At 45.0% G+C, this 27,862-nt stretch overlaps 1 protein-coding gene across 1 annotated transcript in view; it reads right to left on the bottom strand.

Moving 5' to 3' along the window:
* Positions 1-27,862, bottom strand: part of elfn2b (extracellular leucine-rich repeat and fibronectin type III domain containing 2b) — a 157,023-nt gene that overhangs the window by 287 nt on the left and 128,874 nt on the right. The window contains exons 3-5 of the mRNA XM_031814054.1: positions 15,615-16,350; positions 15,451-15,552; positions 1-15,304 (exon numbers count right to left, since the gene is read on the bottom strand). The exon at positions 1-15,304 is cut by the window's left edge and continues 287 nt beyond it. Coding sequence (XP_031669914.1) covers positions 12,917-15,304; positions 15,451-15,552; positions 15,615-15,977 — 2,853 coding nt within the window. The 5' untranslated portion in view covers positions 15,978-16,350 and the 3' untranslated portion in view covers positions 1-12,916. The remainder of the gene's footprint in view (positions 15,305-15,450; positions 15,553-15,614; positions 16,351-27,862) is intronic.

The following is a 27,862-nucleotide window of genomic DNA, read 5'->3' as shown; positions in this document are numbered from 1 at the left end:
GGCAGTTCCATCTGAAGTACAGGATTTGTATTGTTTTCCTATGGAGAAAGTCCATGTTCAATTTCTTTCTGTAGGGTTGAATTTGGAATTTCTCCATTGGAATACAATGACCCAAATGACCCTAAACCCTGATCACTTCAACCATGATGACCTGTTAGACCACGAGATGTTAAACCATGTTAAGTAATAGAAGAAGAAGACAGCTTTAAGACCCAGCACACATAGTCAGTACTCAGAGTACATAATGTCTTGTTGATAATGTTTGGGTTGCTATGGAAAGAACCTTCATAAAAAACGAGAATTAGTAAAGAGATAGAAAGAGCGACCAATCAGAACTGAATAACACATCAGGCATGGGCTTAGTGGACGGGGAGAAACATTCACAGCGTTGTTCATAGGAACCTAATTGCATAGAATGGGACACCATAGAAAGCTGTGTTCCATTCTTTTCAATACATTTCTACCTGCAGTGTTTCTATCAGGAGCTGGTCTCCACTGTAAGAGTGCTCAGAGAGAGCTAGGCTGTGATTGGCTCATCTGTCTAACCACCCCATTGTGCCCGTTAAAGACCTGGAGCATCTCCATCCAGCGCTCTGATCGATCCCGGACATTTAATTTCCTGAATGAGGTGAGAATGGTGCTCCTGCCTGGCCCTATATCCGAGGAGAGCTGCCTGTGTTCCGAAGCCACTGAGCTTATCCCTCTGCCAAGAACTATCCTATCATATCCTGCTGGCATCAGGCATACCGCTGTATCAGATTATGTGTTCGGAATGCCAACCAGCCAACCTGGTGTTTATGAGCACAGAGAGCATTAGCATCGATCGGAATACTGCCAGCTCTGCTGCTACTGTTTAATGTGCCCAGCCAGCAAACAAAACAGGGTTTCTCCACCGGAGCTGCAGGAGCGGTTACTGTGGACATCAGAGATTAGCCACCGGCGCTAATGGACTATTTACCGATCTGATTGGCGTAGTGATTCATTTCAACTTATAAAACTAGATGAGAAAAAAGAAGAAACCTGCACACTAATAAAACAACAAAACAGTCAAACAAAATGGCCACCGGGCCTGAAATAGCTCTTCTGCTGAGCTAGTAAACACCCAGTCAAGAGGTTAATTCGTTTCATTTGTCTGTGTAATTGATGCGGGACAGCCTCTTATGTTTTTGGCACGGGTTCACCCTTATAGATAGATGCACTGTGTAGAAATGTAAACATGTGTGAGTTATGGCCTGCTGTCACAGTGAGGAGATAATGGGGAGCTGGACCAGCGAACACGTCATTGACTCACGGCCAAGAAATGAAATGCACTCAACTCCCTCTGCTCCGGCTACTCACACCACTAACGACAGACTCAGGATCAGCTCGAGGACTACTCCCTGTGGTTCCATTTACCTGTAGCCATGACCATGGGAAGAGATCAACTTAGCATATTGAGCCTGCATGTAGAACATGCCTATAGATCTAATAGCTGAGCTAGCAGGGCGCGGGGTGAGTGGCAGGGGAGAGGACACTGTATTGATCCCCCATCACTCATAATGGATGAATGAGCAGACAGACTAATACCCTAATAGGACCCTAATGGTTCAATGGTCTGCTTAACCCTTCTCATGTGCAGAGGGTACTGTATGTGTGTGTATGTGTGTGTGTTTGTGTGTGTGGTGTGTGCACACGCTTGCGTCTCCTTAGTAAACACACCCTCACTCAAGCATACACCTTGCTACTGTGTTCATAGATAATCACAACAGAACCAGTGTGTGTGCTTGACGCCAGGAGGATGGAGTTACTGTTGTCCATTGGAGAGAATAATCAGTGTCATAGAGAGAAGGACAGATCCCTCCAGCTTTCCAAACAAATGGATGGAAACAACCCACAGGCCTGAAGGTTTTTTCCACAGCACACAACTCAACCCGCCAGAAACAATAGGAGAAATATAGCAACGCTAACTACAGACAGTAGAAATACATTATTAGGCTGAAACTGAAAAACAGAAAACCAGATAAAGATGAATGCAACTATTCAACATTAGAGAGATTTAAAAAGAAAGTCAACCTTAAAATGATCCTAAATCTTAGAAATGAGTTTGACACATACTGTATTTCAGTCCCTACAGTTCTGTTTGTTTTCAACATACATCCACTCGTTAAACACAACAATATATTTCTTCTCTTGAAAAATACAGGAAATCATGCAAATATAACTTTGTTTCTTTTTTAAATTTCACTTGTTAAACTTCTCTATTCTTTAACCTCTTTAGGACATAGATAATCAAGTACTTCCAACTGTCGTCCCTAGATCCCGAAGCCCCAACCCACCCAGAAGAAACACGCAGACAGATCAAGCTCAGTAGACAAAAAGCCAAACAATCAACTTTTTTTCTTTTCTTTTTTTACAGTCAGTACAAAATTCACAGATATTTCACAGATTCTTTTAAATCCATACCTTCTCTTTGGGAACCAAACCTTAGGAAAAATTGTATATATATGTGCACATGGAGAAAACAAAATTGTTTATGCTATCGTCATAATAAATGATACAAGATAACGGTCTTGGACATTCCTGAGCCTTGATTTGGGACAGGTATAAAAGCTCTGTGTAGTGCTCTCCTGCTCATGGATCTGAACCAGCAACCCTGGAGTGTAGGGCATGTACACTAACCTCTGTGCCATATAGATTCAGACCTCTTGGCTGAGGCCTAGCATGCCTCCCCTCAGGGGCTACAAAGTATAAACAGTGTAATTGGGTGGCCAACCAGACCGATAGTAAAGAAGAACATAATCATAAACATATTTGACATTGAATCAAATCCCGGTTGTGATAATTGTTGCTCAGACAGTTAGTGTGAACTCCTGACTCTCACTTGTCAAGGACTTCGGTCTTTTATTTGACACACGGCAGGATGGACAAACTAATCAAGCATCCGCAAAACTTTGCCAAGAAAGATCTTTCTGAACTTTTAACAGAGTTATCGTTCTTATCGATCTTGCTTCATTAATATCCCCTTTCAAACAAGGAACAATGCCAAAATCAAAACCGAATCCATATTCATTCTCTGTTCCCCTTATCCCACAAGCAATGCTACTTCCAAAAGGATAACATAATTATCCAACTGAACAAAGCCCAACTCTCAGTATGAAGACGCCCAGCCTACAAAGACTCCCACACAGCCATGTGAGCGATACTGTAGCTCAGAATAGCACTGTGGAGGCAGAAACAGTGCTAGTGTGGTTGTTGCTCCTATACAAGTTGTCCAACTACAGACGTCTTAGCAACCACACGTGTCAGACACAAACAGATGAAGCTCAGTTTGTTCAGTTTGTACTGAAGACATTCAGCCTGAAAGGCAGAGTGAGAGGGATGGTTTTCCTTTAAAGGACACATGTAAGAAAAGAGAGTGTCGGTTGTTGCCTTGCAAAATGGACATTTCATGAAGTAGTAGTACTGTACTCCAAGGCACACCCTTGAACAAATGAAATGGATTATTCCCCATCATGGACTAATGTTGGAATTAACCCTATCATGATAACAAAACCATTTAACTCTTTAGGCTGGCTAGAATAACAGTGACTTCATCCATTATGCTGATGACCTAAAGATCCTCAGTTGGACCTCAGGGGAGCCAGTGTCATGGTTAACAATGGAGCCCAGGCTGAGATAAGGCTGAAATGAGGCCTGCTATTGTTTGAGGATAATTATGATGGAGTAGATAGGAGAAAGCTAGTGGGAACATGAGCAGGATTTTACAATCTGTTCTCAGACCTGTTCTATACCAGAGAGGCGTGCCAATGATTCTGAGTAGCCTCGGTTCTGTAGCGCTGTCCTCTTCCCACGCTCTCTCTCTCTGTGTGTGTGTGTGTGTGTTCAGTATCCTGTTGGTCCATGTAAGCAGTCTGTTGACAGATTCCTGATAAAAGGTGTTAGAAGCTTCATGCTGAGGCCCTGGGATCATCTCCCCTCTAGAGAGTACTTGTTTCTGGAAATCCTTCTTTCCATCTCTCCCCCTCTGAAGATCCCGTTATTACCTGCTGTTCAGGACATGGCTCACTCCTGTTTAATCATACTGCTTCGGCTCTCTCTCCCCACCTCTCTCTTTACCTCTCCTCTCTTCATCTCTTTCTCGCCAACCTGTCACTTCACTCTACGGTCTGAACACTGTCTCTCAGGCCGATAAACAGATGAGTATAGCCTGAGAAAAGGAGTGAGTGGACTAGCAAGAGGCCTGGAGGGCTGCAAGCTGGCTGCCAACCAGGCTTCCTCTTATCCCCTCAATACACTCCCAGCCCCCAGCCATAGGACTGTCCTCACATTGAGAGAGGTACACACTAAACGTATATTAAACTCAGAGTAAAATACTTTGAAGCCCAAACAAGCACAATCATCCATACTTCACATTTAAGTGCAGTAACAACTGTACGCGAAAACATTGCCTCTTAAACTACAAGTGGAAACTGAGTGACTGAAATATTCATGTAGTGGGTCAAAAAAGTCTTTTCAACTGCATGTGAACTGAGTTGTAATGACTATAAACTAGCAAAATGGTGCTGTTTATCAAAGGCTTTATATTTTCTGCTTTCAAATTTCACTTTTCGATATCAGTCAATGATCATTCATAAAATAAAATGTATTTGAATCCATTGAAAGTTCCATTAGACAGTAATTCAAAGTAATAAACTATGGGTGAACATTAGTACTGTTTCAATAGTTGTAGCTTCTAAATGAGTTGGACCAAGATATACAGGATCTTCATTTGACCTATATTGTCACAGCAAAAATAATCCTGCAGCAACAGGATTTGAACATTTAGTCCAGAACGTTCCTTGATCGGTGGTTAGGCTGTTAGTTGTCCAAAAGTAGGCTACATGAAAAGTACAATACTGTTAATATAACCATATGTTAGTGTGGGTTTTCAGTGAATTTATGTACATCACAAAGCTGATCTGAAATTCTCAGTAACAAAAGAGTGATCAAATTAAGATCTTATATCTGTAACCCCTGATTTATCTATAATATGTGAAATGAAACCCCATTTTCAGCCATAAAGCTGCTGTCCTCCTGCCTCTCTGGTCCATTGTTATAGCAGTTAGAGGTCCTAATGCTTGGAGAGAGATAAAGAGCTTAGAAAGAGGTGGAGAAAAATTCCATGGAAAAGTAATCCACTTTCTGCTTTTTGTAATGTGGCTGCAAACTGACAACGATTAATGTCCCACCATGTTCTCGCTACAGCTTCTTTTCTGTCACTTAAAAGGCGATGCACGGTCAATCCCCAGTCTATATCGGCCGTGCAGCATTTACGGTGATATGGCCTCTGCAGAAGTCAGGACATTTGTACTTCTTGCACTTTGCGGAGCAGCTCAGAGCTGTTGTGAAGGAAGTTGCCAAAGAAGTGAGTATGTGTTTATACAGGACCTCTTGCCCTCACCTACCGTCAACCAATCATGTCAATGCGGAGCTATACTGAGCCCTCTGCATTCTTACAAAAAATTTGAGAGGCACACGGCGATACGGTACAGAGCTCAATTTGGCCTCTGCATTCCTCTGAAGACTCTGTCATTGTGTCACACCCTCCATATGGAGCCTCCGGCCACATTTTCAGATCAAGAATAAATTGTCTCTTAGCTTCCTATAGCTTCTTTTCCATCGATACGTTCCAGCTCTGCTGTTAGTCTTTCTTTTTGTCATCCTTCTCACTTCTCTCCTCTGTCTCTTTCTCCTCAGATAGCTTCCTTTCCTTCCATACAGCTAGCCTGTGCCCTCTCTTTCTGTCTATCCCTCTTGCTCTTTCCTTCCATACAGCTAGCCTGTCCCTAGCCTCTGCCCTCTCTTTCTGTCTATCCCTCTTGCTCTTTCCTTCCATACAGCTAGCCTGTCACTAGCCTCTGCCCTCTCTTTCTGTCTATCCCTCTTGCTCTTTCCTTCCATACAGCTAGCCTGTCACTAGCCTCTGCCCTCTCTTTCTGTCTATCCCTCTTGCTCTTTCCTTCCATACAGCTAGCCTGTCACTAGCCTCTGCCCTCTCTTTCTGTCTATCCCTCTTGCTCTTTCCTTCCATACAGCCTGTCACTAGCCTCTGCCCTCTCTTTCTGTCCATCCCTCTTGCTCTTTCCTTCCATACAGCCTGTCACTAGCCTCTGCCCTCTCTTTCTGTCATCCCTCTTTTGCTCTTTCCTTCCATACAGCCTGTCACTAGCCTCTGCCCTCTCTTTCTGTCTATCCCTCTTGCTCTTTCCTTCCATACAGCCTGTCACTAGCCTCTGCCCTCTCTTTCTGTCCATCCCTCTTGCTCTTTCCTTCCATACAGCTAGCCTGTCACTAGCCTCTGCCCTCTCTTTCTGTCTATCCCTCTTGCTCTTTCCTTCCATACAGCCTGTCACTAGCCTCTGCCCTCTCTTTCTGTCTATCCCTCTTGCTCTTTCCTTCCATACAGCCTGTCACTAGCCTCTGCCCTCTCTTTCTGTCCATCCCTCTTGCTCTTTCCTTCCATACAGCCTGTCACTAGCCTCTGCCCTCTCTTTCTGTCATCCCTCTTTTGCTCTTTCCTTTTCTTCTATGCAGCATCTATATAGTCAGTGTCTGCTACAACCCGTCTCTCTCTCTTTCCCCCTTCCTTTCTGCTCCACTACAGCCACAGCTCAGTAGCCTTCTGTTCCATACAGCGTTGGGGTAGGCGATCACTGATCAAAGTCAACAGCACGATTAGAGAGCCATGGACTTATCTTCACTATCTGTTGTCTGTAGTCTACACACACAGTCCATCTACAGTCTGCACACACAGTCCATCTGTAGTCTACACACACAGTCCATCTACAGTCTGCACACACAGTCCATCTGCAGTCTGCACACACAGTCCATCTGCAGTCTGCACACACAGTCCATCTGCAGTCTGCACACACAGTCCATCTGTAGTCTGCACACACAGTCCATCTGTAGTCTGCACACAGTCCATCCGTGTGAAGAGAGAGGGCCGCTGGGGCACAACTAGAGACATCACTGAGCCTTTCAACCCATTCTCTGAGAGATGGGAAACTCTTCAAATACTCACACTGTTCCACCATGTCATGAAGCATAGCATCCAACATAAAGCATTGATGTCATGACCGCCTGAATAGCTGTTGATATCTGTCTGTCTGTCTGTCTGTCTGCATCCCAAATGGCAACATTTCCCCTACATAGTGCACTACTTTTGACAAGAGCCCTATGAAACCTGGTCAAAAGTAGTGCACGATATAGGGAATAGGGTGCCATTTGGGACGTAGACTCCGTCTCCAAGGGGGCAGACTCTGTCTCCAGGGGGGCTTTAGATGTCAGAAACAGGGCCTCATGGAGAGTATAAAGGGGGATAAGTAGGTATTACCAACTCTATGTACATAGTGTGATCTTTCACACAGAGAGCTAAGATAGATAGACCCAACCCTAACAGAATTAGAATATAACACTGTTAAAAGCCAGGGCTCTGCTGAGGCAACGAGGACTCAACAACAAAGATGGAGGAATACAGTAGCTAACTGAGATTAGGCTTCAGACTCATTGTTTTTAGGCAGTGACTCTTGTGAGTACTATAGAAATTGTGGATCCAATCAATGTTTATATGTTTAATGCTTATTGGGGCGCCCAAGAGGGGATGCCATGCTTTTTTGAATTGTTGTGGAGCACCGAGTCCCCCCAGGTACAGTGCACTGGGTACAAGGTATACACTCCAACCTGGTCTGGAAAACTAACCAAGCCCAAAGGCTCCATGTAGGTCACCAATGTACTCTTAACTACGTGAGGTCAGTGCTATAGAATACAGTCTTCCGTGTTCTATATCCAGCATCCAGCCTAACCCCTGGTGTTCCCAACCTCTACGCCCCAATACGCCCCCAAACACAGCTCTGTTCTGCTAAATATCCCATAACAAAGGCCACTTAACACAACAGCTCGTCTAAACCGCAACCATTACACCGTTTGCTGGGAGTTAGCAGGGAAACCATGTATTATTTAAACAGACAACAGAAGTTATTTTAGAATGGAAAACTTTGACCATTCCTGACAACCTAGTGGAGGGAGATTAGTATATCTGGTTGTCTCAAATGGCGACCTATTCACTATATTGTGCATCTTATTCACAATGTAGTGCACTAGTTTTGACCCAAGACCCCCCTTGGTATGTCCAGTGCAGAGTTGAAAGAATTTGATCAAAATAGCTTTGAAATGACGGATTGGGAGGCATAGGCTACATGAGAGTAAAATCATTACAAGAGCTCTCGTAAAAAGAACGTAGTGCAAGCAAGCCGAGAGAAGAGCCCCCACGGGGTTATTTTTTATTATTACAAAATACAAATATAATTGCCACTGTCTTTGGCTAAAGGACCATTTTACAAATGGGCAAATGTTGCTATGACGTGACAGAAGCACTCTGGGAATGTTGTGGAAACGATGTGTGATGATCGAGGCAGGTCCTTGAGCAGGAGAGCACTTGAATGAGCTTCAGTCTTACTCCTCCTAGGGATTCATACATCCTATTTAGATAGAATAACTAATCAATGGCAAATTGAGTCAAACAGTTGACAATTTAGAATAGAAAACAAACCAATGGCAAATTGAGTCATAAAAACATCTGAAACGTATGAAACTGTAGTATGAAACAACCAAACCAAACATATTTTTTTGTTACATTGTACTTCAAACACACTCAAAATGGTGGCAGTTGTAATGGTTGTATGTATGGGCTCTGGTTTGTACAGATGGACATCCTGTCAACCATCTGAGTCTTTTTGAAGGGGCAGGACACTTTCTCACACGTGTCAATGTCTGTAAACTTACATTAGGAGTTCAGGGATTTGGAGCCAAAATTACAAAAAAGTCACCTATCCGATCGTGTGTTTTTAAACGTTCTCGCCAGGTTCCTTGAGAATCCCTCTGTGTGTGAATGGTGAAGGACAGAGTCAGTCACAGTTAGCCTCCGGTAGCATAGCAGTTCCTGTGTACAGTTTTCAGGTGTAGTGTCTCTGAGAGAGGAGATCAGTGGGTATCGTACCTTTAAATCCACATAATTGTTTGTTTGTTGTAGCTGTTTCCTTCAGGAAGACTGGAGAGTCTGGAAAGAGTTGTGTAAATCCAGTGAGATTTCCTCTCATCTCTTTCACTGAGAGAGCTGGCATTGTGACTCTTTCCTTCCAGGACCTTGTTGGTTCCAATGGAAAACCAAAATGGCAGCACTATGGATCTGCATGGAATATGACCTTTGACCTCGGATCAGTCTCGCAGGATAAACCAATCATAACCCAACACTACTTCAAACAGAGAGAGCTGAGGGAACCGAAAAAAAAACACCCCTTGTAACATCCAGGTAACATTTATATAACATTTACTCATTTTAACCACTCTCACCCACAGACTGGTTTGTATTCAACATGCATCATTTCATCACAAACAAGCGCAGGTGAAACAAGATCAAATATTTGTGAAAAAAAGAAAAAGGAAGAGAAAGTGGAAAAGGAGGGAGTGAAACAAATCTTGTGCAGGAGGAGAGCTAATACAATCCAACTCTCAGAGGAAGGGAATTTCCAGCTTTTCTCCTTGGATAAAGGGGGACAGGTGTTATTCTGCTGAAGCCCATGCAGAGATGTCGTGTTCAATCGCTACACACCACTGACGCCACATTCCCATTAGGCCCAGGCGCTTAGGGGCGTGTGTGTGTGTGTGTGTGTGTGTGTGTGTGTGTGTGTGTGTGTGTGTGTGTGTGTGTGTGTGTGTGTGTGTGTGTGTGTGTGTGTGTGTGTGGAACAGTGAACACTCATACAAGAGGACACAGAGGGTGAAAAAGCGAAAGAAAGAGAAAGAGAGAGAGGGAGGCTGAAATTCACTTTCGGAACATTTTATCCTTATGAAAAGTATCTCCTTGGCTACCACCTTACATCACACTACAACACTGTTGCTATTGATAGAAACGTACCCTATTGACCCCTATTTTAAATCAAATGCATCACCTCTGGAGAGTTCATTCAATGCACTAAAATGCTGTATGTAAAGTCATAGTAAATCATATCGGTCCATCTAACCTGGGAGACTTCAGCACAGGATATCCCCTGTTTCCCATTTCTCTAGAGAGGTGACTCCAACCTGTCAGTGTGTTCTTGACAGTGTTGGGGAAGCTGCTCTGAAAATATAGATTTCCAAGCTACCAATTACTGCACACTGGAAGAAGTTAAACTACACTAAAGCTGCCCTTAAGAAAGAGTTTATAGTTTACTGAACTAAAGTGACTTTTAAAAAGCAGTTCACTGCATGAAAAATGCATGTAGGACCAGATACCTGATCCTCCTCCCTGAATGAAAAACTACTCCATGAAAAATGATATGTACATTTGAAATGTCATAGAATACAAATAGCAAGAACAGATCGCTCTGTAGTTAGATGTTAACAGAATGTGTAATTTATCCTATTAAACACAAAAACTATGTCTCAAGTGAGAATTAGGCAGGTCTGATGCCATATCGTTTTTTTTCCTACTTTTTGCACACAAAAAAAGTCGTGTGTAGTTCCAGTAGCTAGCCAGACCTCGGAAAAGTAAAGAACTTCTGAAAACACAACTAAGATTGTAATTTAACTCAGCTACCATCAAGTTACTGCAAAATGTAGTTACATTACTAGTTGGACTACATGTAGTTCACTACTCCCCAACACTGGTCCTTCATACGCAGCCAGCTGTTACAATGACAGACTGCCTCCTATAGGATTAATACACACAGGTCACTCTACTGAAAAGGTTAACAGCTGGGTCATGCATTAAAGTGGACTAGGTGAATGTACCCTCTCTATCTCTCTCTCTCTCTCTGTGTGTGTGTCTGTGTGTAGGTGGATATGAGCTGTTCTCTCCTTGTTTATGCATTTCTCCACAGTTGCCTGTCAATATTCCAATCTCACAGACTCCTAATCAACTCTCGAGCCAGGCAGGCAGATCTAATTCAATTAGCTTAAGCACTCTACACACAACCCACCGCTGCATATTGACCGACCCTATACACACACACACACACCAGCGTGCGTGCACACACACACACGTACACAACCTCCCCATGACACAGTCTTGTTTAATTGCTAATTAGTGTGTCTAATTAAAGTGGACAATCATGGTGTTAATATCCAGAAAGAGGTGTTGGTGTTAATTAAAGGTGTACCTCCTTACTCCGCCCCTCCTTCAGTTGTCATGAAATAAGAGGGGTATTATTCTCTTGAGCTAGAACTGCTGTACAGGGGAACTGTGTGGGTGAACCTGTGTGAAGTGGGTCACCAGTTAAAGACCACGATCCATTTTTGATCACATTATTAAACGTGGACGTTTTAAGCCACATTCATCTCGACAAAAGGATTGCCAGCAGCACACAAAGTGCTCACATCAAATGATGCACATTGTCTGTATTTTAGCTCTGTTGACCCACATTAATCTGCTGACATGAATATGCACAATACGCAGAATGTATCTCTCTCCCTTCTCTTTTCTTACTCTCTTTTCTTATCTCTGTGTTTTACGGTCTCTCCATCTCTCTCTGTATCTGTCTACAGAACCTAGTAAGTCACAGCGACCGCTACCCAAGACACAGATAACAACAATACAACTGTTCACAATCTGAGTCCCATTCCCACGGTCCAGGTTAAATGTCTGATCATAGATCAACATGTAGGACCAGATACCTGATCCTCCTCCCTGGAGCTCCTAGCGACATGTCTCTGCTCCAGGGGCTACTGTTTTACACTGCTGTGTCAATTCCCTATCTTCACAGGAGGTTACGTCTGGCCTGTATCACCCTGCCTGCCTGGTTGGCTCGTCCTGTGCTATGGCTGACTGAAGACCCAAAGTCTGTGTCACAAAGGGCAGCCTATTCCCCATAGGCCCTGGTCAAAAGTAGTGCACTGTTTAGGGAATAGGGTGGCATTTGAGACACAACAAAAGCCTGCATCCTCACACCGTAAAGCCTCCCTGAGTGTTTTCAGTTTTTCCTTTTTATTCCTCCCAGCTTGCTGTGACTGTGACAGCCACTATTGAAATGCAAATGTTTGTGCACCATCCAATAGCATGGATGATCTGAGGGATAGGAGGGAGAGACTGCTTGACAGCTCTGTTCACAATCACCATGTTTTCCCCCTTTGTATTGCTCTCTCTCTCTCTCTCTCTCTCTCTCTCTCGCTCTCTCTCTCTCTCTCTCTCTCTCTCTCTCTCTCATTCTCTCTCTCTCTCATTCTCTCTCTCTCTCATTCTCTCTCTCATTCTCTCTCTCTCTCTCTCTCTCTCTCTCTCTCTATTTCTCTCACTCTCTCTGGGTATATTATCTCACTGTGTTTCTGTCTCACCAACACAGACATTATCTCCGCGCCCTACATGCGCCCAAAAACATGTGTAGGAGTTTAGACTGACTCATACACACACACACACAAAAACACTGACACACACACATACAGTACACTCCATGACACACGCATACTCAATGCAGACACAAACAGGCGTTACGTCATCTGATTTCCCGTCTCTACACACAGATGAAAGTGTGGCACAGAGAATGACACTCCAACAGGTGAATTCCACATGAAGTGTTCACTGAATACTGATTGGATGGTTGGCCTGGGCTCCCTGTCTCTAATTATAACTGTAAAGATGATGAGCAGGTTCCAGAAGTAGTCCTACAGTCCACAATGACCCTGCTGTACTGTCATCTCTCTCAGCTCTGGTCCTGCTGATGATAACATGTTTTGACATGGATCAATGAAACCTACTGTAAATGAGTCAGACTCAACTTAACTCTTTCACCACCCTCATTCATTTCATTTTCTCCCTTTTCTTTCGGCTGGTATCTCAAATTGGTAGTTCACCGGGATCAACAAAAGACCCATTACTCAAAACTCAATTTCCCACAATGTCTCACTCTCACTTCCTGTCTTCCTTTCACAGCTTCTGCTGGGCTGACACGCCCTTCCAGTAGTCGAGGATGTCGTGGAGGTCCTCCCCTTTGGCAAACTGCACCTTCTTCCTTAAGGCGTTCCCGGCCGTGACGTAGCATGACTCATCCCTCTGGCCCTTCCTGTAGGGCCGGAACCTCTCCCAGATCCTCAGAGAGCTCTCCGAGGAATACTCAGGGCTGGAGGAGTACCCAGAGTAGTTTTGGTGGCGGGAGGGCGAGAGCTGCGAGTAGGAGGCGGCGTCACGGCGGGAGCGGGTCAGGGGCTTGAGGAAGGAGGCCCTCTGGTGCGGCGAGCCCTGGTGGGAGCCCTCGTAGTACAGAGCTGGGACGGAGTGGCGGTGCTCTGAGCAGTGGTAGTCCTCCTGCTGTTCCTGTCCCTGCTGCTGCTGCTGCTGCTGGTGCTGGTGATGCTGGTTGGTAATACCATCAACACCACCACCACCTCCACTACCACACCCACCACCCCCACCTCCTCCCCCGCCGCTCCCCACCAGAGGCAGCCGCTCCAGGGGCTCTCCACACCCCGCGGGGCTGCCTCTCTCTCCTGGGTACTGCTGGCAGGGGTCCGGGCTGCGGGGCTCGTGGATGTCCAGGCTGTAGACCCGGCCTCCTCCTCCGGTCCCTCGTTCCCGGTCACGTCCCATGGAGTTGCAGGACGAGGTGCTGCACTGCTTCTTCACGGCACTGATCACCACCGCAGCGTCAGCGCTCATCTGCCTCACGACGGGGCGCACAGCGGACGCAGGGGGAGGCGGCCGGTAGGGCGGCGACACAAACCCCCCGCCACTGATCCCCGGACGCTCCGAGAGAGGGACGGAGAAGGGGAGTGGCGGTGGAGGAGGGATCTTGGTGGTAGGGGAGGGCAGGCCCGGGCAGGTCTCAGTGATGCCGGGGGAAAGAGGGATGAGGCCACGGGTCAAGGAGGAGGTGCAAGTGGGTGGAGGGGAGGTGGGGTAGGAGGTGGTGGTGGTGGAAGAGGCAGTGGAGGAGGCGGCCATGACAGAGTCCAGCTTCAGGGCGTCGATGCAGTTATTGATGATCTGGTTGACCTTATCCACCTCCATGGCGATGGTGGAGATCTCCGAGGCCGAGCCTCGCCCGTCATCGTCTGAATCCTCCCCCACGTCCGTCCCGTCCTCTTCTCTTAGATCCTCATCCTTCATCCCTCCCTGTCCTCCTCCCATCCCTCCATCTCTCATCACCCCCTCCGTCCTCACATCCATGTAGTTGCCTTTGCTGGTCAGCATGGCCTCAGAGAAGGCGGTGGGCATCTTATCCTGAGGGATGGAGGAGAGTCTGGATGAAGAGGTGTTGGCGGAGTGAAGCATGCCCGAGGAGGAGGCAGACATTGGTAGCTTGCCCCCGTGCGTGTGGTGCTGGTACTGGTGGTGGCCCTGACCCTGGGCCTGCTCCTGGAGCTTCTGCACCGCAGACGGGTCGTTCCCCACGGCCGCCGCCACCTCCGGGCCATACCTCATTTCTAGAATCGTTTTCTTCACACAGATGGACTTTTGCTTCTCCTCATGCCTCCTCTTCTTCCTCAGACAATAGTAGATGAGGCCCAGGATGCAGAGCATCCCGATGAGGCAGCCCACGATGGTCATTATGTAGTGGGTGGTGGTGGAAGGTGTTGGCGGCATGTCGTCGGGGTTCTGGGCTCGGGTGGAGAACTGGAGACAGGTGTGGTTGTAGCGCTGGGAGGTCCTGATGGAAGCCACGCAGAAGGTATAGTTGGTGTGTGGCTTGAGCTTGTTCAGTGTGATCATCTCCTTCTTGAGCTTCAGGTTCATGACATCAGAGACAAAGGTGTTATTGTACTGCACCAGGATGTACATCTTGCTGTAAGGTCTGGGGATCTGGACCATGATAGAGGCCGTGAAGAGGGACACGTGGTGGAGCTTGATGCTGGGGCTGAAGCTGTGCTCCGTGGAGGAAGACGAGGTGGTGGGTTGGTGGTACGGACCCACGCGGTCAAACATGTCCGGGCCCATTCCGGAGGAATCTGAGTCTGGCGGGAGAGACGTCATCCCGGGGATGAAGACCCCATCCCGGCAGACAGAGGACAGAATCGTCCGAGCGTTGTGCCCGGCGTGGCCGGACGCGATGGGACTCAGGAGTGGGTAGCCAAACATCTCCCTGGGGGTCTCGCACTGGAGCCGGTCGTAGGTGTGTGTGACGTTATTGAAGGCCTCCAGCCAGGTGAGGAAGTTGTACAAGTCACAGCCACAATGGAAGGGGTTCCCAGCCAGCTCACACACCATGAGGCGATTCAAAATGGTAAAGGTGGAGGGGTCGAGGCGGGCCAGCTTATTGGACGACAGGTCAATGCTGTTGAGACTGAGGCACTCATCCAATGCATTATTGCCAATGACCTTGATGAGAACATACAGAGACAGAAAGCAATATATTAAAAAAAAATCGGAATCATATCGTACATACAGAATAATATCAACTTATCTTTAGCAAATAGTAGAATTGAAATATTTAAAAACTAAACAAAAATCGACCAATGTCACACCTCAATGAGGTTGTGCTGGAGGAAGAGGCACTGCAGCCGGCCCAGGCCCCTCATCATGGCTTCTGTCAGGTTGGTCAGTTTGTTGTAGCCCAGCTGGAGAACCTAGGAGAGAACCAGAAAGGATTACGTTAAGATGAAATCAATCAACCCACCACCCAGTGTACCTGTAGGTTGGCCTGTTGAGCGAAGGCCCCGTCCTCGATGTAGGAGATCTCGTTCTTGGTGAGGTTGAGGTCCGTGAGGTTGGTGAAGCGGTACATGGAGGTGTAGGGGATCATTTTGAGCTTGTTCTCGTTGAGCCTCAGGTCATGGACCGTGTTATTGATGTGCTGGGGGATGGTCTCATATGGAGGCTGGTTCTGGCTGCAGATGGCTAGCCACACGTAGCCCTTGTCCCCCTCGATCAGCCAGCAGTCCCCCCAGACCAGGCCCGGAAGGTGGAGGAAGAGGAGGAGAGAGGGAAGGATGAGGAGGGTGGGGGTAGATGGAGAGGAAGAGGAGGAGTGAGTGTGAAGCCTGCTGAGCATGATGATGGAGGGAAGAGAAGGAGGACGAATGAAGAGGGAGGTTTTGTTAAGATGGAGGAAATGTGGGATTGAAATAAGGGAAAGCGAGGTTGAGTTTAAAGGACAAAGAGCGTGGGGGATGGACTGGCGTAGCTAGGTTGTCCTCAGAAAGGGGAGAATGGGTTTAGCTTGGGTGTAGAAAAAGAGGGAGGGGCCTCACACAGTCAGTCACAGCTGTGTGGTTGTCATGGTGATTAGCAGAGTCCCCATGTCTTTTCACTTCCTGTTGGACTGCCGTGGGGAGTGAAACAGCTATTCCTCATAATCTCTCCGACAGGAAGTCTTGTTGATTGATCTGATAGGAAGTAGCAGGATCCGCTGGAGAGACGTGAGTCTGTGGAAGAGAGGAGAGGAATAACGTGAGGCAACAATAGAGAGGCACATAACAATAATAACATGGAATGAACCAAACAACATAGAACACAAAACACCAGTGTTGCATACAGATGGAGAGTATTAATTTGATCACCCTGTTTCAGGATAACTTTCCTGGAAATGTTAAACATGTAATGTATTTGAGGTTTAAAAAGGCTTCTGAAGTTTGCAATTTTCACGTTGAAATTTTAGATTTGATTTTCCCAAAAATGTTTCAACCCCTACAAAAATGTCCATTAATTTAATCCACATAATAATTCACATTTCCTGTTGATGCAGGATTAGAAAACTGGCTCAAATTAAGATCCTACATCTGTATAAAAACCTAATCACATGGGACAGCTATAAAATCAGGGGCAATTTTAGAAAACTCTGATCTCAAGTGGCACTATGATTAAGGAGACGATTCTAGAAAAGCACACGTCCTCATTCCTCAAAAAGCAATACAACATCCAGTTTATAGATGAAAACACATCTTGAATGGGAGTCGAAAAATGCACTGTTTAACACACACCAGCACGACCCCTTTCTCTCTGACAGCCACTCTCTGCAAACAGAACAGATGCTTATTCATGACCATCATGTGCGACCAGAAGACAGCACTTGGAAATAAAGTGCCCTGCATAAAACCTCAACACAGAAACCTAGCCCATGAAAACATGATGTTCATTCACAACATGCATCATTCTGGCCTCGGCGCTGATATCTGTGCATCTTAAATCTTGTGCCACTGTGACACTCAAGGTTTATTGCTCCGTCGTGGATTAATTCTGGATTACATCCTAATCCTGGCAAGTGACACTTCATACAGTCTCTCCACCGTAATCCCCAGGAATCTTCTCTAGGAAGATCACTAATGGAATATATTCTAGGTAACACGTTCTCTTGTAAAGATAATGTATGTCATGGTGGCCCATGATTTGATGGGGAAAATATATACATGTATGTATTACAGTGGAGGCTGCTGAAGGAGGACGGCTCATAATAACAACTGGATTGGAGTCAATGGACTGGTATCAACCACATGGAAACCAGGTGGTTGATGTGGTTGATACCATTCCATTGAATCCATTCCAGCCATTATTATGAGCCGTCCTCCCCTCACCAGCCTCCACTGATGTATTAGGGTTGGGAATAGCCAGGGACCTCACGATACAATATTAACACTATCCTTAGGTGACGATACGATATATATTGCGTGTCTCACGTTTCTCACGATGCATTGTGATTCAATACTGTGATTTTATTACGATTCCATGGTCTAAACATATTGCTCACCATCTATCTGCTGCAGAGGGACCAGAAAGAGGCATGTGGAAAACGAGTTTTGATCAGTCATGTTAATAAAAGTGCTGAAAACAAATGGTCTATTGAAAAGAAGATGGAGAACATATTGTTGGTGCAGGTACAGTCATCCAGCGTAAAAATAACATTGCCATATTATATATTGTAAAAAATAATCATTCCGATATGTAACTGTATCGATTTTTCCCTCCATCGCTAGTATGTAGTGTATGTGATTAACAGGCTCATTCAAATGTGTGTTGAGTGTATAAATGACATTCAAATATGTGTTGAGTGTATAAATGACATTCAAATATGTGTTGAGTGTATAAATGACATTCAAATATGTGTTGAGTGTATAAATGACATTCAAATATGTGTTGAGTGTATAAATGACATTCAAATGTATGTTGAGTGTATAAATGACATTCAAATATGTGTTGAGTGTATAAATGACATTCAAATATGTGTTGAGTGTATAAATGACATTCAAATATGTGTTGAGTGTATAAATGACATTCAAATGGCACACAAAGTTAAAAAGCCCTCTTCCCTTCATTTAAAATAAGGGAGGAGTGATGGAAAGAATAAAGGATGGTAGGATGGAAAGAAAATAGGAAGTAAGGGAGGAAGGAAGGAAGGAAGGAAGGAGGGAGGGAGGGAGGGAGGGAAGGAAGGAAGGCGGAAAGAAAGGAGAGAAAGTAGGAGAGAATGTAGGGAGAAAGGGTGGGAGCAATGAAAGAAAGAAACTGAGCTCAGGATGAAGAGACAACCTTCCTCTCCACAGGGTGCCATCCACTCAGACAAAGTTTCTGTCCCTGACTTTCATTTGTCCTCATCATGTTAAACTATTCACGCTGTGAGAAAGCTCCTAGTCCCACCACTCCTGTGTCTGCACTTCCTGGATCCCTAGGTAGGAGAGCCCCCTGCAGGAGGCCCTCCTTCTCACCCTGACACCCATCTATCTTGTCCCTGTCAGTCTCTGTAGAGGTGTTTCACACACACCACGCTACATTAATCACCTCAACCTCCGAGACTTCTCGATCTCTCCCTGTTGACTCACCTGTCACATTATTAGACACATAGACGTAAACATACTTATATACACACACTGGTATGCATGCAGGTACACACACACACACACACACACACACACGCACGCACGCACACACACACACACGCACGCACACACGCACACACACACACACCACCGTACCTATGACTCAGTTCCTCTTTCTATAGGCTCTCCAGTCACATCATACAATCCTTCACCATCGGCCCTCTATTCAATCTGCATGTCATTTGAAAGCTAGATACATGCCAGGATGAAAAGTTGTGTGTTGTGACAGACAATGTCTTCCTCTCGCTACAGCTGACAGTCAGAAAGCTCTCTCTCTCTCCATGGAACCAGAGAATTATGGAACTGTCCTAGTTCCACTGTTCTCATTTCTCTATTCCAATGATTCTGATGGAGAATTGGAACTCATTCCAGTTTATTCTAGTCAGTATTCCCCAATGGTGAGAGCCAAGTATCTGGGCCAATTTCCCACTGATTACTGCTGAAAATGGGAAGACCCAAAGCACTTAGGATACAATTCATCATCAACACCTCATACTGATTAGAGTTGTGGGCTGTTGCCACTGGAACATTCCCTTTAGGGGATGTCTCTATGAAAACATGCTTGTGTAGTCAAAGGTTGTAGCCTATTTAGGATGTACTATGTGTATCAAGACAGTTCTCTCTCTCTCTCTCTCTCTCTCTCTCTTTGTCTCTCTCTCTCTCTCTCTCTCTCTTTCTCTCTCTCTCTCTTTCTCTCTCTTTCTCTCTCTCTCTCTCTCTCTGTTCCACATGAGAGCTGATCCCATTTAGTGCTCCATATAGGGAACACAAGAGGAGGGGTGACAATGCCTCCATCAACAGGGCCTGAGTGGTCACTGAATGGTTTGATGAGCATGAAAACGATGTAAACCATATGCCTTGACTGTCTCAGTCACCAGATATCAACCCAATTGAAAACTTATCAACACCACCATCAACAAAACAACACATATGGAATTTCTCATGGATTAAAAGGTGTTGCATCCCTCCAATAGAGTTCCAGACACGTGTAGACTCTGTGCTAAGGCACATTGAAGCTGTTCTGGCTCGTTGTGGCCCAACACCCTATTAAGACACTTTATGTTGGTGTTTCCTTTATTTTGGCAGTTACATGTACATGTGGGTCACATCGCAAATACGTTTGAGGTAACAGGTAGGTCACAGGTGGGTGGCTGGCTGTCTTGGCTGGCCCACTTCTACTTCTGAACATCACTAAAATAGACACTGCAAGAATAGCCAAGAAACCTCCTTTTTATCTAGTGTGTTTATCTAGGTTTGCTACTCGGACAGGAGTCACAAAGTCTTGAAGTTACTCATGTTTGAGATCGCAAGTACATTCCACATTCTGCACAGTTGGCATCTTTCCTTACCATTGTATTCTCTGTGTTCTACTCACATCTCTCATAGACACACATCAAATACCCAGCCACACAAAGAAACACACTCAACTGATTATCAGTCTAAGTCCCCCTGTATAATTCATCATTTATATCTGGGTTATTCAACAACACCCATCCCATTGGTTCTCCCTCGGTTGTCATGGAGACCAGATGTGATTGACCGCTCCAATTAGTGGTTATGAAAACAGAGGGGGACAGAGAGGGAATAAGTGTCAGATCCCTGTCTCACTGGGTTCATTAGCTGCCACCATGATGAAGTGTTGTCCCTCTTCCTGAATGGTAATCAGAAGTGAGACTATCACTGTCAGGCCCCATGTACTGTACGACTAATGGGGACAGAAGGTTATTCTGACCATGTCATCTGGATTAGACAAACTCTGGGTCATAGTTATTGACAGTGAACCAGGCTATTTGTCATGCAGTTCAGTTTTGTCATGCAGTTCAGTACCCTTGAATGAGTAGGTACACACCTACACATTCAAGGGCTTTTCTTTATTTTTTCTATTTCTACATTGTAGAATAATAGTGAGGACATCAACACTATGAAATAAAACATATGGAATTATGTAGTAACAAAAAAGTGTTAAACAAATCAAAATATATTTTATATTAGAGATTCTTCAAAGTAGCCATCCTTTGCATTGATGACAGCTTTGCACACTATTGGCATTCTCTCAACCAGCTTCACCTGGAATGCTTTCCCAACAGTCTTGAAGGAGTTCCCGCATGTGCTGATCACTTGTTGGCTGCTTTTCCTTCACTCTGCGGTCCAACTCATCCCAAACCATCTCAATTGGGTTGAGGTTGGGCGATTGTGGAGGCCAGGTAATCTGATGCAGCACTCCATGACTCTCCTTCTTGGTCAAATTGCCCTTACACAGTCTGGAGGTGTGTTTAGGGTCATTGTCCTGCTGAAAAACAAATGATATTCCCACTAAGAGCAAACCAGATGGGATGGCGTATCGCTGCAGAATGCTGTGGTAGCCATGCTGGTTAAGTGTGCCTTGAATTCTAAATAAATCACTGACAGTGTCACCAGCAAAGCACCCCCACACCATCACACCTCCTCCTCCATGCTTCACCGTGGGAACCACACATGCGGAGATCATCCGTTCACCTACTCTGCGTCTCACAAAGACACATGGTTCTAACCAAAAGTCTCACATTTGGACTCATCGGACCAAAGGACAGATTTCCACTGGTTTAATGTCAGGAGGTAGGTAGCCTAGTGATTAGAGTGTTGGGCCAGTAATTGGAAGGTTGCTGGATTGAATCCCCGAGCGGACAAGGTAATAAATCTGCAAGAGACTTGCTTGTTCAATCTGAACAAGGCAGTTAACCCAGTGTTCCCCCGGTAGGCCATCAATGTAATAGGAATATGTTCCTAACTGACTTGCATAGTTAAAATACATATTTTACAAATGATGTCCATTGCTGATGTTCCTTGGCCCAAGCAAGTCTCTTCTTCTTATTGGTGTCCTTTAGTAGTGGTTTCTTTGCAGCAATTTGACCATGAAGGCCTGATTCACGCAGTCTCCTCTGAACAGTTGATGTTTGTTACTTGAACTCTGTGAAGCATTTCTTTGGGCTGCAATTTATGAGGCTGGTCACTCCAAAGAACTTATCCTCTGCAGCAAAGGTAACTCTGGGTCTTCCTTTCCTGTGGCGGTCCTCATGAGAGCCAGTTTCATCATAGCGCCAGATGGTTTTTGCGACTGCACTTGAAGAAACCTTCAAAGTTCTTGAAATTTTCCAGATTGACTAACCATTCATGTCTTAAAGTAATTATGGGACTGTCGTTTCTCTTTGCTTATTTGAGCTGTTCTTGCCATTTTATGGACTTGGTATTTTACCAAATCTTCTGTACACCACCCTTACCTTGTCACAACACAGCCCAGTAAAAGCCCAGTAAAAGTTGACGCAATTCAAACAATTCAATCCTTTCACTGAGATGAAGATATTTTGATGAAAAGGTTGGTTAAGTGATTCATTAAGGAAACGTTGTGGAGCCAACAGGACTGGCGGTGAACAAGACAGCCAGTACACTGGATGTTCTTCCTGCCTCCCTCCTCCCTATACCTCCTCTGTTAGGTGAGCTGCCCAAGGACATCTCTGAGAATGGCAGTATGAAGTCTGTAAACACGACAGCCTGTACACTGGATGTTCTTCCTGCCTCCCTCCTCTCTATACCTCCTCTGTTAGGTGAGCTGCCCAAGGACATCTCTGAGAATGGCAGTATGAAGTCTGTAAACACGACAGCCTGTACACTGGATGTCCTTCCTGCCTCCCTCCTCCCTATACCTCCTCTGTTAGGTGAGCTGCCCAAGGACATCTCTGAGAATGGCAGTATGAAGTCTGTAAACACGACAGCCTGTACACTGGATGTTCTTCCTGCCTCCCTCCTCTCTATACCTCCTCTGTTAGGTGAGCTGCCCAAGGACATCTCTGAGAATGGCAGTATGAAGTCTGTAAACACGACAGCCTGTACACTGGATGTTCTTCCTGCCTCCCTCCTCTCTATACCTGCTCTGTTAGGTGAGCTGCCCAAGGACATCTCTGAGAATGGCAATATGAAGTCTGTAAACAAGACAGCCAGTACACTGGATGTTCTTCCTACCTCCCTCCTCCCTATACCTCCTCTGTTAGGTGAGCTGCCCAAGGACATCTCTGAGAATGGCAATATGAAGTCTGTAAACAAGACAGCCAGTACACTGGATGTTCTTCCTGCCTCCCTCCTCCCTATAAATCCTCTGTTAGGTGAGCTGCCCAAGGACATCTCTGAGAATGGCAGTATGAAGTCTGTAAACAAGACAGCCAGTACACTGGAAGTTCTTCCTGCCTCCCTCCTCCCTATACCTCCTCTGTTAGGTGAGCTGCCCAAGGACATCTCTGAGAATGGCAGTATGAAGTCTGTAAACACGACAGCCTGTACACTGGATGTTCTTCCTGCCTCCCTCCTCTCTATACCTGCTCTGTTAGGTGAGCTGCCCAAGGACATCTCTGAGAATGGCAATATGAAGTCTGTAAACAAGACAGCCAGTACACTGGATGTTCTTCCTACCTCCCTCCTCCCTATACCTCCTCTGTTAGGTGAGCTGCCCAAGGACATCTCTGAGAATGGCAATATGAAGTCTGTAAACAAGACAGCCAGTACACTGGATGTTCTTCCTGCCTCCCTCCTCCCTATAAATCCTCTGTTAGGTGAGCTGCCCAAGGACATCTCTGAGAATGGCAGTATGAAGTCTGTAAACAAGACAGCCAGTACACTGGAAGTTCTTCCTGCCTCCCTCCTCCCTATACCTCCTCTGTTAGGTGAGCTGCCCAAGGACATCTCTGAGAATGGCAGTATGAAGTCTGTAAACACGACAGCCTGTACACTGGATGTTCTTCCTGCCTCCCTCCTCCCTATACCTCCTCTGTTAGGTGAGCTGCCCAAGGACATCTCTGAGAATGGCAGTATTAAGTCTGTAAACAAGACAGCCTGTACACTGGATGTTCTTCCTGCCTCCCTCCTCCCTATACCTCCTCTGTTAGGTGAGCTGCCCAAGGACATATCTGAGAATGGCAATATGAAGTCTGTAAACAAGACAGCCAGTACACTGGATGTTCTTCCTGCCTCCCTCCTCCCTATACCTCCTCTGTTAGGTGAGCTGCCCAAGGACATCTCTGAGAATGGCAATATGAAGTCTGTAAACAAGACAGCCAGTACACTGGATGTTCTTCCTGCCTCCCTCCTCCCTATACCTCCTCTGTTAGGTGAGCTGCCCAAGGACATCTCTGAGAATACAGACTTCATACTGCCAAACAAGACAGCCAGTACACTGGAAGTTCTTCCTGCCTCCCTCCTCCCTATACCTCCTCTGTTAGGTGAGCTGCCCAAGGACATCTCTGAGAATGGCAGTATGAAGTCTGTAAACACGACAGCCTGTACACTGGATGTTCTTCCTGCCTCCCTCCTCTCTATACCTCCTCTGTTAGGTGAGCTGCCAAAGGACATCTCTGAGAATGACAGTATGAAGTCTGTAAACACGACAGCCTGTACACTGGATGTTCTTCCTGCCTCCCTCCTCTCTATACCTCCTCTGTTAGGTGAGTTGCCCAAGGACATCTCTGAGAATGGCAGTATGAAGTCTGTAAACACGACAGCCTGTACACTGGATGTTCTTCCTGCCTCCCTCCTCTCTATACCTCCTCTGTTAGGTGAGCTGCCCAAGGACATCTCTGAGAATGGCAATATGAAGTCTGTAAACACGTTCAACAGTACAGCAGATAGGTCATGCATTGCACTCGGCTGTTCAGAGATGCTTCTAATTCACATCAGCTGTACAATTGAACATTTCCATTGTACAATCTCTCCGTAGCACTGTGTCCAACAAGTTGCACTTATCCCCTCATCTCCTTCAGTCAGAGCGCTGACAGACATACAGTGTCTCTACGTGGTGTTTACGTCTGTACACGCACGCACACGCACGCTAACACAGACACACACACACACACAGACACACACAGCACATTTCCCCAGGCCGCTAAGCTGCAGCGATTTAACGTCTGGATGACGTTCTTTTAAATAGAATGATAAAAGAAAAGGGATGAAGAGAAAAACATAGATAGAATGTGAGAAGAAGGAGAGACACAGAGGGAAAACAGAGAGATGGAAGGAAAACGAGTGAGAAATAAAACACAGAAAAACTAAACTGAAAGAGGAAAGAGAGAACGAGAGGAGGGTGTACATGGAGACATAGTTCTGTTCTATACTAAATGTTAGAGAGGAGGGTGTACATGGAGACATAGTTCTGTTCTATACTAAATGTTAGAGAGAAGGGTGTACATGGGGACATAGTTCTGTTCTATACTAAATGTTAGAGAGGAGGGTGTACATGGGGACATAGTTCTGTTCTATACTAAATGTTAGAGAGAAGGGTGTACATGGGGACATAGTTCTGTTCTATACTAAATGTTAGAGAGAAGGGTGTACATGGGGACATAGTTCTGTTCTATACTAAATGTTAGAGAGAAGGGTGTACATGGGGACATAGTTCTGTTCTATACTAAATGTTAGAGAGAAGGGTGTACATGGGGACATAGTTCTGTTCTATACTAAATGTTAGAGAGAAGGGTGTACATGGAGACATAGTTCTGTTCTATACTAAATGTTAGAGAGGAGGGTGTACATGGAGACATAGTTCTGTTCTATACTAAATGTTAGAGAGAAGGGTGTACATGGAGACATAGTTCTGTTATATACTAAATGTTAGAGAGAAGGGTGTACATGGAGACATAGTTCTGTTCTATACTAAATGTTAGAGAGAAGGGTGTACATGGGGACATAGTTCTGTTCTATACTAAATGTTAGAGAGGAGGGTGTACATGGGGACATAGTTCTGTTCTATACTAAATGTTAGAGAGAAGGGTGTACATGGGGACATAGTTCTGTTCTATACTAAATGTTAGAGAGAAGGGTGTACATGGGGACATAGTTCTGTTCTATACTAAATGTTAGAGAGAAGGGTGTACATGGGGACATAGTTCTGTTCTATACTAAATGTTAGAGAGAAGGGTGTACATGGGGACATAGTTCTGTTCTATACTAAATGTTAGAGAGAAGGGTGTACATGGGGACATAGTTCTGTTCTATACTAAATGTTAGAGAGAAGGGTGTACATGGGGACATAGTTCTGTTCTATACTAAATGTTAGAGAGAAGGGTGTACATGGGGACATAGTTCTGTTCTATACTAAATGTTAGAGAGAAGGGTGTACATGGGGACATAGTTCTGTTCTATACTAAATGTTAGAGAGGAGGGTGTACATGGGGACATAGTTCTGTTCTATACTAAATGTTAGAGAGAAGGGTGTACATGGGGACATAGTTCTGTTCTATACTAAATGTTAGAGAGGAGGGTGTACATGGGGACATAGTTCTGTTCTATACTAAATGTTAGAGAGAAGGGTGTACATGGGGACATAGTTCTGTTCTATACTAAATGTTAGAGAGAAGGGTGTACATGGGGACATAGTTCTGTTCTATACTAAATGTTAGAGAGGAGGGTGTACATGGGGACATAGTTCTGTTCTATACTAAATGTTAGAGAGAAGGGTGTACATGGGGACATAGTTCTGTTCTATACTAAATGTTAGAGAGAAGGGTGTACATGGGGACATAGTTCTGTTCTATACTAAATGTTAGAGAGGAGGGTGTACATGGGGACATAGTTCTGTTCTATACTAAATGTTAGAGAGAAGGGTGTACATGGGGACATAGTTCTGTTCTATACTAAATGTTAGAGAGAAGGGTGTACATGGGGACATAGTTCTGTTCTATACTAAATGTTAGAGAGGAGGGTGTACATGGGGACATAGTTCTGTTCTATACTAAATGTTAGAGAGGAGGGTGTACATGGGGACATAGTTCTGTTCTATACTAAATGTTAGAGAGAAGGGTGTACATGGGGACATAGTTCTGTTCTATACTAAATGTTAGAGAGAAGGGTGTACATGGGGACATAGTTCTGTTCTATACTAAATGTTAGAGAGGAGGGTGTACATGGGGACATAGTTCTGTTCTATACTAAATGTTAGAGAGAAGGGTGTACATGGGGACATAGTTCTGTTCTATACTAAATGTTAGAGAGAAGGGTGTACATGGGGACATAGTTCTGTTCTATACTAAATGTTAGAGAAGAGGGTGTACATGGGGACATAGTTCTGTTCTATACTAAATGTTAGAGAGGAGGGTGTACATGGGGACATAGTTCTGTTCTATACTAAATGTTAGAGAGAAGGGTGTACATGGGGACATAGTTCTGTTCTATACTAAATGTTAGAGAGGAGGGTGTACATGGGGACATAGTTCTGTTATATACTAAATGTTAGAGAGAAGGGTGTACATGGGGACATAGTTCTGTTCTATACTAAATGTTAGAGAGAAGGGTGTACATGGGGACATAGTTCTGTTCTATACTAAATGTTAGAGAGAAGGGTGTACATGGAGACATAGTTCTGTTCTATACTAAATGTTAGAGAGGAGGGTGTACATGGGGAAATAGTTCTGTTCTATACTAAATGTTAGAGAGAAGGGTGTACATGGGGACATAGCTCTGTTCTATACTAAATGTTAGAGAGAAGGGTGTACATGGGGACATAGTTCTGTTCTATACTAAATGTTAGAGAGGAGGGTGTACATGGGGACATAGTTCTGTTCTATACTAAATGTTAGAGAGAAGGGTGTACATGGGGACATAGTTCTGTTCTATACTAAATGTTAGAGAGAAGGGTGTACATGGGGACATAGTTCTGTTCTATACTAAATGTTAGAGAGGAGGGTGTACATGGGGACATAGTTCTGTTCTATACTAAATGTTAGAGAGAAGGGTGTACATGGGGACATAGTTCTGTTCTATACTAAATGTTAGAGAGGAGGGTGTACTTGGGGACATAGTTCTGTTCTATACTAAATGTTAGAGAGAAGGGTGTACATGGGGACATAGTTCTGTTCTATACTAAATGTTAGAGAGAAGGGTGTACATGGGGACATAGTTCTGTTCTATACTAAATGTTAGAGAGGAGGGTGTACATGGGGACATAGTTCTGTTCTATACTAAATGTTAGAGAGAAGGGTGTACATGGGGACATAGTTCTGTTCTATACTAAATGTTAGAGAGGAGGGTGTACATGGGGACATAGTTCTGT

Source organism: Oncorhynchus kisutch, unplaced genomic scaffold (assembly GCF_002021735.2).
Source record: "Oncorhynchus kisutch isolate 150728-3 unplaced genomic scaffold, Okis_V2 Okis06b-Okis10b_hom, whole genome shotgun sequence".
Classification (NCBI taxonomy): Eukaryota; Metazoa; Chordata; class Actinopteri; order Salmoniformes; family Salmonidae; genus Oncorhynchus; species Oncorhynchus kisutch.
This window is presented reverse-complemented; position numbering and strand designations above follow the sequence as displayed.